The 12,311-nt window shown below is 41.7% G+C and overlaps 1 protein-coding gene across 1 annotated transcript in view; it reads left to right on the top strand.

Moving 5' to 3' along the window:
- Positions 1-677: 677 nt before the first annotated feature.
- The window catches only part of EIF3B (eukaryotic translation initiation factor 3, subunit B), a gene marked incomplete at its 5' end in the record, with an annotated part of 13,632 nt that continues 1,998 nt past the window's right edge, over positions 678-12,311 (top strand). The window contains 16 exons of the mRNA XM_009081762.1: positions 678-870; positions 1,787-1,906; positions 1,993-2,050; positions 2,690-2,818; positions 3,826-3,983; positions 4,569-4,700; positions 4,790-4,856; positions 6,169-6,215; positions 6,944-7,154; positions 7,758-7,830; positions 8,305-8,427; positions 8,940-9,018; positions 9,852-9,990; positions 10,588-10,713; positions 11,200-11,277; positions 11,753-11,861. Coding sequence (XP_009080010.1) covers positions 678-870; positions 1,787-1,906; positions 1,993-2,050; positions 2,690-2,818; positions 3,826-3,983; positions 4,569-4,700; positions 4,790-4,856; positions 6,169-6,215; positions 6,944-7,154; positions 7,758-7,830; positions 8,305-8,427; positions 8,940-9,018; positions 9,852-9,990; positions 10,588-10,713; positions 11,200-11,277; positions 11,753-11,861 — 1,842 coding nt within the window. The remainder of the gene's footprint in view (positions 871-1,786; positions 1,907-1,992; positions 2,051-2,689; positions 2,819-3,825; positions 3,984-4,568; positions 4,701-4,789; positions 4,857-6,168; positions 6,216-6,943; positions 7,155-7,757; positions 7,831-8,304; positions 8,428-8,939; positions 9,019-9,851; positions 9,991-10,587; positions 10,714-11,199; positions 11,278-11,752; positions 11,862-12,311) is intronic.

Below are 12,311 nucleotides of genomic sequence, written 5' to 3'. Positions count from 1 at the left end.
GGGAACTACGTGTTGCATTTCTTTTTATCAAAGTCATCCAGGTATAATTTGAGCAAAGGGTCTCTTGTCAGAGCTTGGGGAGTAAACCTTAGTTGTCTGTGTTATTGGCAGTTTTGAGGACTGGGAGCCAGTTCCATCTCCTAAAAAAAAAGTAATAGTGCAAGACATCAGGTCTTGTAAATCTTCAGATTAGATGTTAGGAAAAATGTTTCCCCTGTTGGGGTGTTCAGGCACTGGAATATTGCCCAGGGAGGTGGTGGAGTCACCATCCCTGGAAGTGTTTAAGAGGCATCTGGATCTGGCACTGGAGGATCTGGTTTGGGGGTGACAGCAGTGACAGGTTTATGGCTGGACTTGGTGATCTTGGAGGTCTCTTCCAACCTTGATGCTTCTATGATTCTAAGTTTGCTTTAAGAAAGACTTGAAGTGTTGGCTGCCAAAAATTTGTCAGGAAACCACATAATCATGTCACATACCCAGGAAGTGCTGTTGGAGTGTTGTGTATTCACTTCAGTTGATCCTCTGATAGAACATTCGTTCACTACCGAGTTCCTTAAATGATGTTTGAAATTTCCTGAAATTTGGAGCCTTTCAGTTCTCTGACTCTCTTCGTCTCTGTTTTCCTTCTTCATGCTGTAGAGCAGTGCCTTAGTTTCCTGTGTGCTTTTTCTTTGCAGAATTACTTGGTGATGTATTGAAGGATCAGCCACAGGAAGCAGATGGAATCGACTCAGTGATTGTCGTGGATAATGTTCCCCAGGTTGGACCAGACAGACTTGAGAAGCTGAAGAATGTCATCCACAAAATATTTTCAAAGTTTGGTAAAATTATCAATGAATTTTATCCAGAAGCAGATGGAAAAACAAAAGGGTAAGTGATGATAGCTCCAACTGGAAACAGGATTGAAACATGGCTCTGACTTACCCTTGATTTTTAATGTCAGTGCTTTAAGGTCTGTTTATATGGGGATCTCATAGTCATGATCATCACCACCTTCTGTCTTAGCACAACCCTGATATGTAGTCTCAGTGACAAACAGAAGTTCCTGAGGGAGCTGAGAAGCTTAATAGCTCATTAGGTTCCAGTGGGTGTGTGGAAATAATTATGGAAACAGTTTAGGTAGATTTGGAAGACAAATTTCTATGCAGTAGTGGGTTTTTGTTAATTTTCTGCCATGGCTAATAAAGAAGTTAAAGTTCCACTTTAATTAAAAACAGGAGCAGTTGATGTACTCTTTATTGCAAAACAGACTCTCAAAATATGTAGCATATATTGCTGAGTTTGAGAGGAATCCATAGTTGAGAAAGCATCAAAAAGTGAGTTTCCCGGAGTTGGAGAGATTGTTGGTTCTGTCAGGTTAGTGTGAGGAGCATGACAAAATAATTATGTCAAGAATTCTGTCAAGCAAGAGTTGCAGTCACAGAATTGATCTTAATTGTTCCTCATAAATATAAAAAAATCCTAATTTTTCCTAGGACAGTTCCTAAACGGGATCTGTCATTTTTGCTGGGAATTGCTGCAGACAGAACCTGCCTGTTCCTGGCTCACATTGTTGTCCTGTGTTGTGTTGAACTTGCATTCATCACTGAGTCTGACCCACTTCAGAAAGAATAGCAGATTAATTGAGGTCAGGCCCTTTCAGCTAAGAAGTGTATGTGTGCCTGTGGCCACAATGGAGATTAATTGCTTTTGACCCTAATTAGCTAGGGACAAGCCAAGAAGTTATTTTGTAGGTGCTGTGTACTGAGTCCCATTGTGACTTTGCTTTGGTGTTCCTTCATCGTAGGTACATCTTTCTGGAGTATATGTCTCCATCTCATGCAGTGGATGCTGTGAAGAATGCAGATGGATACAAACTGGATAAGCAACACACTTTCAGAGTCAACCTTTTCACAGACTTTGATAAGTGAGTGTAGCTGTCGTGTGTAGCTGTAGATTTGGGGAGTCTAATCAATCCTGCACAGAGTGTAACCAATCAAATTGCTCTTCCAGGTACATGACAATCAGTGATGAATGGGAAATCCCTGAGAAACAACCATTTAAAGATTTGGTAAGAAACTTCTGGAAAAGTGGGAAGACTGTTCAGCATATTATTAACTGATTACTTCATTGCTGGAGTGTCTGTGTGAAAATAGAAATGATGCGTTAATAGTGTTATAAGTAGCAGAAGTCATCATGTGCAGTGTTCCATCATTCTCACCATCATGAAGCGACAGGAAAAACGTGGTTTGTTTGAAAGTTCCACAGAGGGTAAAGCTTAAAAGTAAATAATTTTTCAGAAGTAAATAATTTTGCAGAAGTAATTTAAAGCATCTTATATTTGTAAATGTGTGATGCAAACTGCTGTATTTGTTACCAATAGCTTTGGAAATAGTCTGGTGAAAAAAGGGATAAAGTGTTTTTATTTAAAAAAACCCCAAGTACCAAATAAGTTATTTTAGTCAAGAGGTATCAAACCTCATCAAACCATCTTGAAGGTCCATCTGCTTGTGATCTGCTCTCTTAGCCTCCAGTAAGCAGTGGTTTGAGTTCATTAATTTCACTTCAAAAACTTGTTAGCAGTGGTAAGACCCCAAACTTGCACACTCTGGTAAGAGCAGCCTCCACTTGCCAGGTAGATACTGATTGGGGGAAGTTGTTGTCTTAGCCTTTGACTCACTAATAATCTTGTTGCTTCTTGTTTTCTCAGGGGAATCTCCGGTACTGGTTGGAAGATCCTGACTGCAGGGATCAGTACAGTGTGATCTTTGAGTCAGGAGACAGGACCTCCATCTTTTGGAATGATATCAAGGAACCTGTTCAAATTGAGGACAGAGCAGTGAGTGTCCTGGAAGTGCTGTACATGGCAGATACACTGTCAGTCTCCTCCATCTCATGACGTTTCAGATTGTTAATTTTAAAAAATCCTGTTGCTAAAATACTTTCTTCTTTCATTTGAAGAGGAGTAGTGAAATCACATCCTTTAGAATTAGCTGCTTAGGTAGAATGGATGTGGAGTGAACTTTCTGGAGTTTGTGTTTCTTTTTTTTTAACTGATTCATGATACCTATTAGTTTCCTTTGTATATTATAGATGATTCAGAAGGACCTGAGAATGCAAAGTCAGAGCTGGAGGAGTACTGCTCATTAGAGCTGAATATATGCTTATGTTTGCTGCTTCTGATCACTCTTTGCTTTTTTTTGCTGACCATAGAGATGCTAAAGAGGAATAGCTGGTTTGGTTATGGCTTGTAAAAGGGAGAGTGAGTGTTCCTGCCTGCTGCAGGCACTTGACTTGCTGGGAACAGTTGGGACCCAGCAGCATTTTCCTTAATAACCATTGTGCATTACTGTAGAAGGAAGTTGGCCCTGGAATGATGAGTGTATTTGCTCATCACCATGCACATTGGTTGTGTTCTCTATTGCTGAAACCTCTCTAACTTAGCTGGAGGTCAAGAGCTGTGTTGTAAAGAAATTTGAAATACCTGTGCCTCTGAGAAGAGCATGTTCTTACCAGGGCTGAAAGACAGCAAGGCAACCCAGGCCTGTTAGGTGGGTTTAATTGTTACTATACAGATGTTGTCACTGTACCTGGAAAATGTTTTGGTGATCAGTGAGTTGAAGAGGTCTCAATTGACAGTCTTCAACCTGAAGAACAAGTGCTGTGTATCATGTGAAGGAAACTAAACTTCACAACTGCTTCCAAGGTATCATGAATTCTGAGGTTTTCACTTAGTAAATGGGTCTGCAAAATGTGGTGCTACAAGTCATGCATGAATTCTCTTCCTTTTAGGAATCGAACATGAAATTAAACCTTTGTGAATGCTTTTTTTTCTCTCAAATCCAGAGGTGGACAGAGACCTATGTACGTTGGTCCCCCAAAGGCACCTACTTGGCCACATTCCACCAGAGAGGTATTGCACTGTGGGGTGGAGAGAAGTTCAAGCAGATTCAGAGGTTTAGTCACCAAGGAGTGCAGCTCATTGACTTCTCACCCTGTGAAAGGTATGGAGCACAACACTGGTTGAGCTGAGGCATCAAAAGCATTGAGGCATGAGGAGCATCCTCCAAATCTGTACTGCTGAAATGAACTCTTTAAGCTTTCCTTGACATTAAAGAGCTCTTTGTGGAGAAGGCTTAAATATCCTGGTTTGGTAGTTTTCAAGTAATGTATTGGGAATGCTTGATTGTATTGAAGAGATTATTTGTCTTTAAATGGAGTTATTTAAAGTAGTTCAGGGTGGATAAGGTCAGTGGATTTATGTTTGGTTTGAAACCAATGATGTTCTCATGTCAAAGCTGTATAATAGCTAATGCTGTACTTGTTGAGTTCCCTTCCCTTGTAACATCAATATGGGAGGACTTACACAAATCTAAAGTCGTTTTTAGTGAGAAGGATGCCAGGGAAAAGTGTGCCTTGGAAGCTTTCCCCTCCTTTATAATACTGTTCTCATTTGTTTGTCCCCTCTGAAAAATCCCCTTGGAGAAATTGCTGTTTGTAAGTGTGTGGTACTTAATTGCTTGGATGAAAGCCCAGTGGTACTGACATATTAGATGAAGTTTTGATGATGATATTTATTTCTTTTGTAGGTATTTAGTGACCTTCAGCCCTTTGATGGACACACAGGATGACCCTCAGGCTATCATTATCTGGGATATTCTGACTGGGCAGAAGAAGAGAGGATTCCACTGTGAAAACTCAGCACACTGGCCTATTTTTAAGTAGGTTGAGAAGCAGAGAGTAGTCCCAGACTTCATTTAATAACAAGGCATTTAATTTAATACTTTTTTTTTTCTTTTTATTTGCTTAGATGGAGTCATGATGGGAAATTCTTTGCTCGAATGACCTCAGATACCCTCAGCATCTATGAAACACCTGTAAGTTCTTGCCTTTCTTTTGCGTAATGCCTATTGCATTGCAGTGTTCATCTTTCCTGTGGTATCTATTTTAAAGGATGCATTTGGTAATGCACTCTGGAGCTCAGCTTAAAAGGGAGGAATCCCTTTGCTCTTGTGTTCTTTCCTGGCTGAAAAACTTTAGCAGACTCTGACAGTAAATTTCACACCACATACCTAGAAGGACTAGACAGTTAAATATGATCTTTCTAAGAGTCAGTAGGATTAGGGTTATATGGTTCCTCACAGCTTTCAGTACTAGGTGATGCCAAAATACCCCAAAATGCACAATAAATTGCAGCCTTATCTAGCCTGGTTAGCTTTTTCATTATAACTCAGGCTGCTGTTGTCTCTGGTTCTGTACAGCAGTTTGTATTATTTGTGATTGTTGTCTGCATACAATCATAGAATCAACCAGGTTGGAAGAGACTTCCAAGATCATCACATCCAACCCTACCGTGGTCACTAGTCCATGGCACTAAGTGCCACATCCAGTCTCAGCTTGAAAACCTCCAGGGATGGTGAATCCACCACCTCCCTGGGCAGCACATTCCAATGCCTGAGCACTCTCTCTGTAAAAAATCTCTTCCTAATATTCAACCTAACCCTCCCCTGGCAGAGCTTGTCCTCCTGCTGGTTGCCTGGGAGAAGAGACCAACCCCCACCTGACTCCAACCTCCTGTCAGGGATGCAGAGGGTGATAAGGTCTCCCCTGAGCCTCCTCTTCTCCAGGCTGAGCACCCCCAGCTCCCTCAGCCTCTCCTCATGGCACCTGTGCTCGAGTCCCTTCACCAGCCTTGTTGCTCTTCTCTGGACCTGATCCAGCACCTCAATGTCCCTCCTGAACTGAGGGGCCCAGAACTGCACACAGTACTAAAGGTGTGGTCTCATCAGCACCAAGTGCAGGGGCAGAATCACCTCCCTGGTCCTGCTGACCATGCTGGTCCTGCTCCAGGCCAGGATGCCATTGGCCTTCTTGGCCACCTGAGCACACTGCTGGCTCCTGTTCAGCTTTCTATCTATCCAAACTCCCAGGTCCCTTTCTGCCTGGCTGCTCTCCAGCCACTCTGTCCCCAGCCTGGAGTGCTGCATGGGATTGGTATGGCTAAAGTGCAGGAGCATCCCATTGGAATCAGTGTTGGAATATGTTCATAATAAAATGTAGTGATACAGGAGCTCTGCAAACTGTATGCAGTTTTGTAGTTGCTGTGCTCTAATAGTGAGAGTAGAAGGTGTTACGTGTAAATAAAAGAATTTTACTAACATGAAAATTCGTACCTTTCTCTTCTTTTAGTCTATGGGTTTGTTGGACAAAAAGAGCTTGAAAATCAATGGGATAAGGTGAGTTTATTCCTTTGTAAACATAACTGTTCTCTTTAGTTGGATTTTTTTTCTTGTCTGGGACTTTGTTATGCCAAGAGAAATCTTTAGATTGTTGACTAAAGCAAATGGCCTCATATGCTGAATTAGTCAAATTAGACAAACTGGCAAAAAGAAAAGGAAAATTCTCCATTTATTGGTGCTCACGGCCAACAGCTTGAATGCTTTGAAATCCTCTTTGTGGTACTGCTCAGTCCAGAGTCTAGCTTGGGAGTCCTGTTCCTTGTCTGCAAAACCAGACTGAAATGCAGCTTGTTAGGGAATATCTCCCCTGTGGGCTGGCTTAGAGCAGTGTGCTGTGCACTGCCTGGTTTGTGGGTGTTTGCACAACAGACACTGACTCCTGTGAGAGTGAAGTACCTCTCTGTAAAGCAGCAAGAAAGTTAAGTGTACTCAGGTGCAAGAAGATTGTCTGCAGGATAATGGAGTTTTTTTCTCACTGGTTCTTAGCTCTTTGGAAGTTACTCTGTGTGTAACCCCTGCTTGTGGCTGAAACATACTGCTTTGGTAAGATCGGTTTGGTATTGGATGTTTAAGGTTATAAAGTTGCCCTCAGTAGCATGTCTATGCCTGTGTTTTTGATTGAGAGTTGCTATTTGGTTGCAACATTCGGATACAATGATGAAAGTTTCTGCTTGTAGTATCTCTAACTAAAACTTCAAATGGCCTTTCTAACTTTGTTACTTTAGAGACTTCTCCTGGTCTCCAGGCGGTAATATAATTGCTTTCTGGGTGCCTGAGGACAAAGACATCCCAGCAAGAGTGACTTTGATGCAGTTGCCTTCAAGACAAGAAATTCGTGTGCGGAATCTGTTCAATGTAGTAGATTGTAAACTACACTGGCAGAAGAATGGGGACTACCTTTGTGTGAAGGTAGACAGGACTCCCAAAGGCACACAGGTATGTGCATTCTGATTTTGCACCTAAAATTTGGTTCTCTCTCATGCTGATACCTTGTTTTCTCTGTCTTTTAATACATGTGTTTTACATATACATATTACTAATGTTTTGCAGACTGTGTAAATCATATCATGTCAAAGCTATTTTTCTTTTTTTTTCCCATTTGGATTTGAGGCCTGTGGAAAGCAAAGTGTATATAATGTTAGCATTCAGGATTAGCTTTGACTCTTGGACTCAAGTGAGAGCTCTGTGCTGCACCTCTTTTCCTGCTCACAGTTAAGCAGCCATGGAATAGCCCACAGGTCATGCTGCACAGTGTGCCATATGTTTAGCTCTCTGAATTAAATTCCCTGACAGTCTGAAAAGAAACAAATGCTTTTGTGCAATTCTTAAGTTATTCTTTATCAGAACAGAGAAATTTGGAATGTGACTGGTAAGGAGGAATATTGTATTTATGTGCTGTCACTTAAAGAACAAACTTTGACTCACTCCCATCCTATATCCTGACAGGCTAATTTTGTAGTTGTCCTTCTATGCCTAGTGATAAAATCATTTACTCTGCTGTTTTTATGCTGCATAATGAGCTGATTTTGGCCTTTACAGGGAGTAGTGACCAACTTTGAAATATTCCGCATGAGAGAGAAACAGGTGCCTGTGGATGTGGTGGAAATGAAAGGTAATGCCAAGTACTTCCTTACTTTTCTTTAACTTTTTTAAGTAGACACTTGTGTGTTTCTTAGAAATTCCTGTCAACATGTGCCATGATTAGCAAGTTTGGCTCTTTGGATAGGAGCTGTGGTGTTAAAGTTGCAAGGTGTCTTGTGAAATTGGAAATCAAAGCCTCTGTTGCTGTTCATGCTTGTGACTGATTTGAAGGATGACAAAACTGAAAATCTATTATTAATAAAGTGGAAGAGCTGGGGGTATGAGTATTTTGTAGAAGATGGAAGACTTTTAGAGCTATAGATAGAAACACTTTCCATAACTCCCAGTGACTGCCTTATCAACCTATGTCTTAAACCAAAGTCTGTATGACAAAGTCTGTAAATTGATGGGTTCTTTCTTCAGCCTCTTGGTTTTCCTTGGTAACTGCTTGAAATCAGAGGTTTCTATTGTGTTTTGACTCTATTTTTTTTTTTTGTTATTACAGAAAGCATCATAGCCTTTGCTTGGGAACCAAATGGAAGCAAGTTTGCTGTGTTGCATGGAGAAACTCCACGAATTTCAGTTTCCTTTTACCATGTTAAAAACAATGGGAAAATAGAACTCATAAGTAAGTGACTGAAAACCAAGTGAAAAGTGCAGCTACTGAGCATTTTGCATGGCAGTAAATGCAGCAAACTCAACGTTGTAGCTGTTTGTGGTGGATACTGTGGCACTCGGTGCTGTGCCTGACACTGAGTTCGGGAAATCTAACTTTCTGGTGACAGCTGAACTGTTCTGACTCTGAGTAAGTCCAGGGTGAGAATAAAAGGCATTCAGATCAGAATAAATCTGTGGCTTTGGGAAGCTGATGTGAGACAATAGCACAGACTTAGTTCACTTGAGATAAAATTTATTCCCAAGTGTGTGTTGGAGCCTTTTGATCTCCTTCTCTTCTGTCAGCCTTGGATGTTCTGGTGCTACTGCTTTTGGCTGGTAGCAGTGTAGACTAAGGACTGTTGTCAGGACTTGCTTGCAGAGCTCACAAATGTCTTTTGAGGAATCCTTGGAGGTTGATGCTTGTAAGAGAATTGCTGGCATTGGATTTAGTTCTCTCTCTGAATTTGTCTTGTTTCTTTGCAGAAACATTTGACAAACAGCAGGCAAACACGATATTCTGGAGTCCCCAGGGGCAGTTTGTGGTGTTGGCTGGCCTCAGAAGGTGAGTGTTGCACAGGTTGCTGAGCACCCTGTTCATTTTAAGGAGGAAGAGGACTACAGTATCTCACCAAGAAGTGTTTGTTGTCCCCAGGAATGTTGATTACTGTGTGATCCTGATACAGCTTTGCAAAAGAGATGCAGCTTCATGATGTGGCTTAATCCTTTGTAACTTTTACTTGCTATTTTTGCCACATCAAATGAAGAATGTATTTTTCAACAGGAAAGTGGATATTTAGAAACACCTTTCAGCTGCTTAAGTTCAAACTGACTCTCAGCTAATCCAGTTGCATTGTGCATGTGGCTGCTACAATGCATTTGATGTCATAGCTTTGAGCCTCTTCATGGGCAATGCCTCTTAATGACAACGCTGTTGTGAGTTATCAAGAAGGTTTCACTTCAGAGCAGGTGAAGAATGATTGTTATCAACCAGTCAAGTAGTATTTACCTTTCACTGCTGTCAGACCAGCACTGCTGTTCATCTTAGAAATCTTTGTTTTCTTTAGTCTCATCTTCACTACTTAAATATGTCTGAGCTTTAACTTAGTTAAACTTTGGCTGTAACTTGTTTACAATAAGTTTTCACTGTGACTTTAAGAATAGAAATGAAATGGCTTAAGGGTCACTGAACATAGAAACAAAAGTGTCATTCTGACTTGGAGTTTTGTTTTTATCTATCTCATTATTTTCTAGCCACAGACAGTGGTATGACCCTGACTTGGTTGCTGTGGAAATTTATCTTTGTAGTGAGAAGCTGCAAAGATGCAGCTTGTGAAACGGTTTTTAAAAAATCAAGGTATACTAGAGGGTAAAACAGTCTGTGTTTTGTCTTTGCAGCATGAATGGTGCCTTAGCATTTGTGGATACTTCTGACTGCACCATGATGAACATCGCGGAGCACTATACAGCCTCGGACGTGGAGTGGGATCCCACAGGCAGATACATTGTCACTTCTGTGTCTTGGTGGAGCCACAAGGTACTAAAGCTTCAGGGCTTTTTTCCCCTGCTTGTGTGGTCTTGGAAAGAAAGGGCTGTTGGTTAGGAAGAATCATAGAACTTAAGAGTTGGAATGGACCTTACAGATCATCTAGTCCCAACCCTCCCTGCCCTGGGCAGGGACACTTCCTCATTAGATCAGGTTGCTCAAGGCCTCATCCAGCCTGGCCTTGAACACTGCCAGGGTTGGGGCAGCTACCACATCCCTGGGCAACCTGTGCCGGTGTCTCACCACCCTTATAGTAAAAAACTTTTTTCTAAAATCTAACCTAAACTTTCCCTCCTTCAGTTTGAACCCATTACCCATTGTGCTATCACTGCAGTTCCTAACACAGAATCCCTCTTTGGCTCCTTGTAGGCCCTTCAGATACTGAAAAGTTGCTCTGAGGTCTCCATGCAGTCTTCTCTTCTCCAGGCTGAACAGCCCCAACTCCCTCAGCCTGTCCTCGTAGGGTAAAATGGACACGTGTCACTGGGCATAGAACTTAACTTGCACCGTAGTTTATATGTTAGTGTCTGAGGGCTACAGTGTGAAGATAGAACTTACTTTGGCTGAGCTGCTTTACTGCTCTTCCAGGTGGACAATGCCTATTGGTTATGGACCTTCCAAGGGCGTCTGCTTCAGAAAAACAACAAAGACAGGTTCTGTCAGCTCCTCTGGAGACCACGACCAGCTACTCTGCTCAGTGAGGATCAGATAAAGGTAGGGTGTTCTGCTGGCTCTGTGCTGACATTGATATGGTGCATAAGCATACTTGCTTTACTCCCTGTTCTTGAGGATGAGACTTCTTACAGAGTTATGCAACTGCCTTTCACCCTGAGTGTGAGAAAAAACATATTGCTGTATGGGATCTCACTTCTGGGAATGGCTGTAAAGATTAACTGTTCTTTAAGCTCAGAATAGAATCAGTTACCAGTTCTTCTTACAGTCAGTGAATGGTGAAAGGGTATAAAGAATAATGAAATTGAATTTAGATATCCAGACTTCACTAATTCTGTGTGTACAGAAGCATTTACATGATCTGCAGCCAGGAAGCACAAAATTATAGTGAAGGCAAATTGCCTAGCAGAGAGATGTTTTTCAGAAAGGCATAGCCTGCTTAGCCCTACCAGAGGAGTTCTTAGAAAAGGTGATGGTTGTGATTGCTAGTCTGATACTCTAGTTGAAATAAAATTCCCTGTTTTACAGCAAATTAAGAAAGACCTGAAGAAATACTCCAAGATCTTTGAGCAGAAGGATCGCCTGAGCCAGTCCAAAGCTTCAAAGGCAAGACACTTTGGGAATATAATGTAGATGAAACTCTTGTAACCTGTCCTTAGTTATTTTGAAATGGTGATATGTAAGTTACTTTTCTTTCAGATTAACGCAGGTGTTTGTTATAAATCCAGATAGTTAGAGTTAGTCCAATACATTAGCTAGTTTAGAGAGATCCTACTGAGCTGTCAGGTTAAACAGTAATGAGGCTGGAGAAGCACTGATGTTACCTTGTTAAGCAAAGGGGATCAAATTCTGGAGTTCTCAGTGTGCTGCTGCATTAGCCAGACTTTAAATCAAGAAAAGTTCCTTAAATTAAAAACAAACAAGATGAAACTCACCCAGCCAGCTTTTGGATTACCTAAGAGAATCTTTTCTTGTAAGTCAGTAGAAAGTTTGTGAGAAAAAGGCTTGACTTGCTAACAAATGCACCACGTGTGGATGTGATTTACTGGGGAGGTGTAATGCCCTGCTCCTGCCTCTGCAGGAGCTGGTGGAGAGGAGGCGCACGATGATGGAGGAGTTCAGGAAGTACCGCAAGATGGCACAAGAGCTGTACATGGAGCAGCGGAACGAGCGCCTGGAGCTGCGCGGAGGTGAGCCACGGCGCTTGGGAGAGCTTCCTGCTGCTTCTCACCGCAGAAATCCCTTGTTCAGGGCATTCATCCGCCTCTCCCTTCCCTCTGTTTCCTGATAAAACTAATCCCTTGCTCGTTGAAGGTTGTTTATACGTTATATCCTGAATTACTACAGGATTTAAGGGGGGAAAAGGATAAAAGCACATTGGCCTGACCTTGGGATAAAACTATGGAAAGATCTGGATGTTGCATTTAACCAGAAAAAAATCCCTTGTTCAGGGCATTCATCCGCCTCTCCCTTCCCTCTGTTTCCTGATAAAACTAATCCCTTGCTCGTTGAAGGTTGTTTATACGTTATATCCTGAATTACTACAGGATTTAAGGGGGGAAAAGGATAAAAGCACATTGGCCTGACCTTGGGATAAAACTATGGAAAGATCTGGATGTTGCATTTAACCAGAAAAAGGA

Source organism: Acanthisitta chloris, unplaced genomic scaffold, assembly GCF_000695815.1.
Source record: "Acanthisitta chloris isolate BGI_N310 unplaced genomic scaffold, ASM69581v1 scaffold28679, whole genome shotgun sequence".
In the NCBI taxonomy this organism is placed as follows: domain Eukaryota; kingdom Metazoa; phylum Chordata; class Aves; order Passeriformes; family Acanthisittidae; genus Acanthisitta; species Acanthisitta chloris.
The sequence above is the reverse complement of the archived record's forward strand: the minus strand, read 5'-3'. Positions and strand labels throughout refer to the sequence as shown.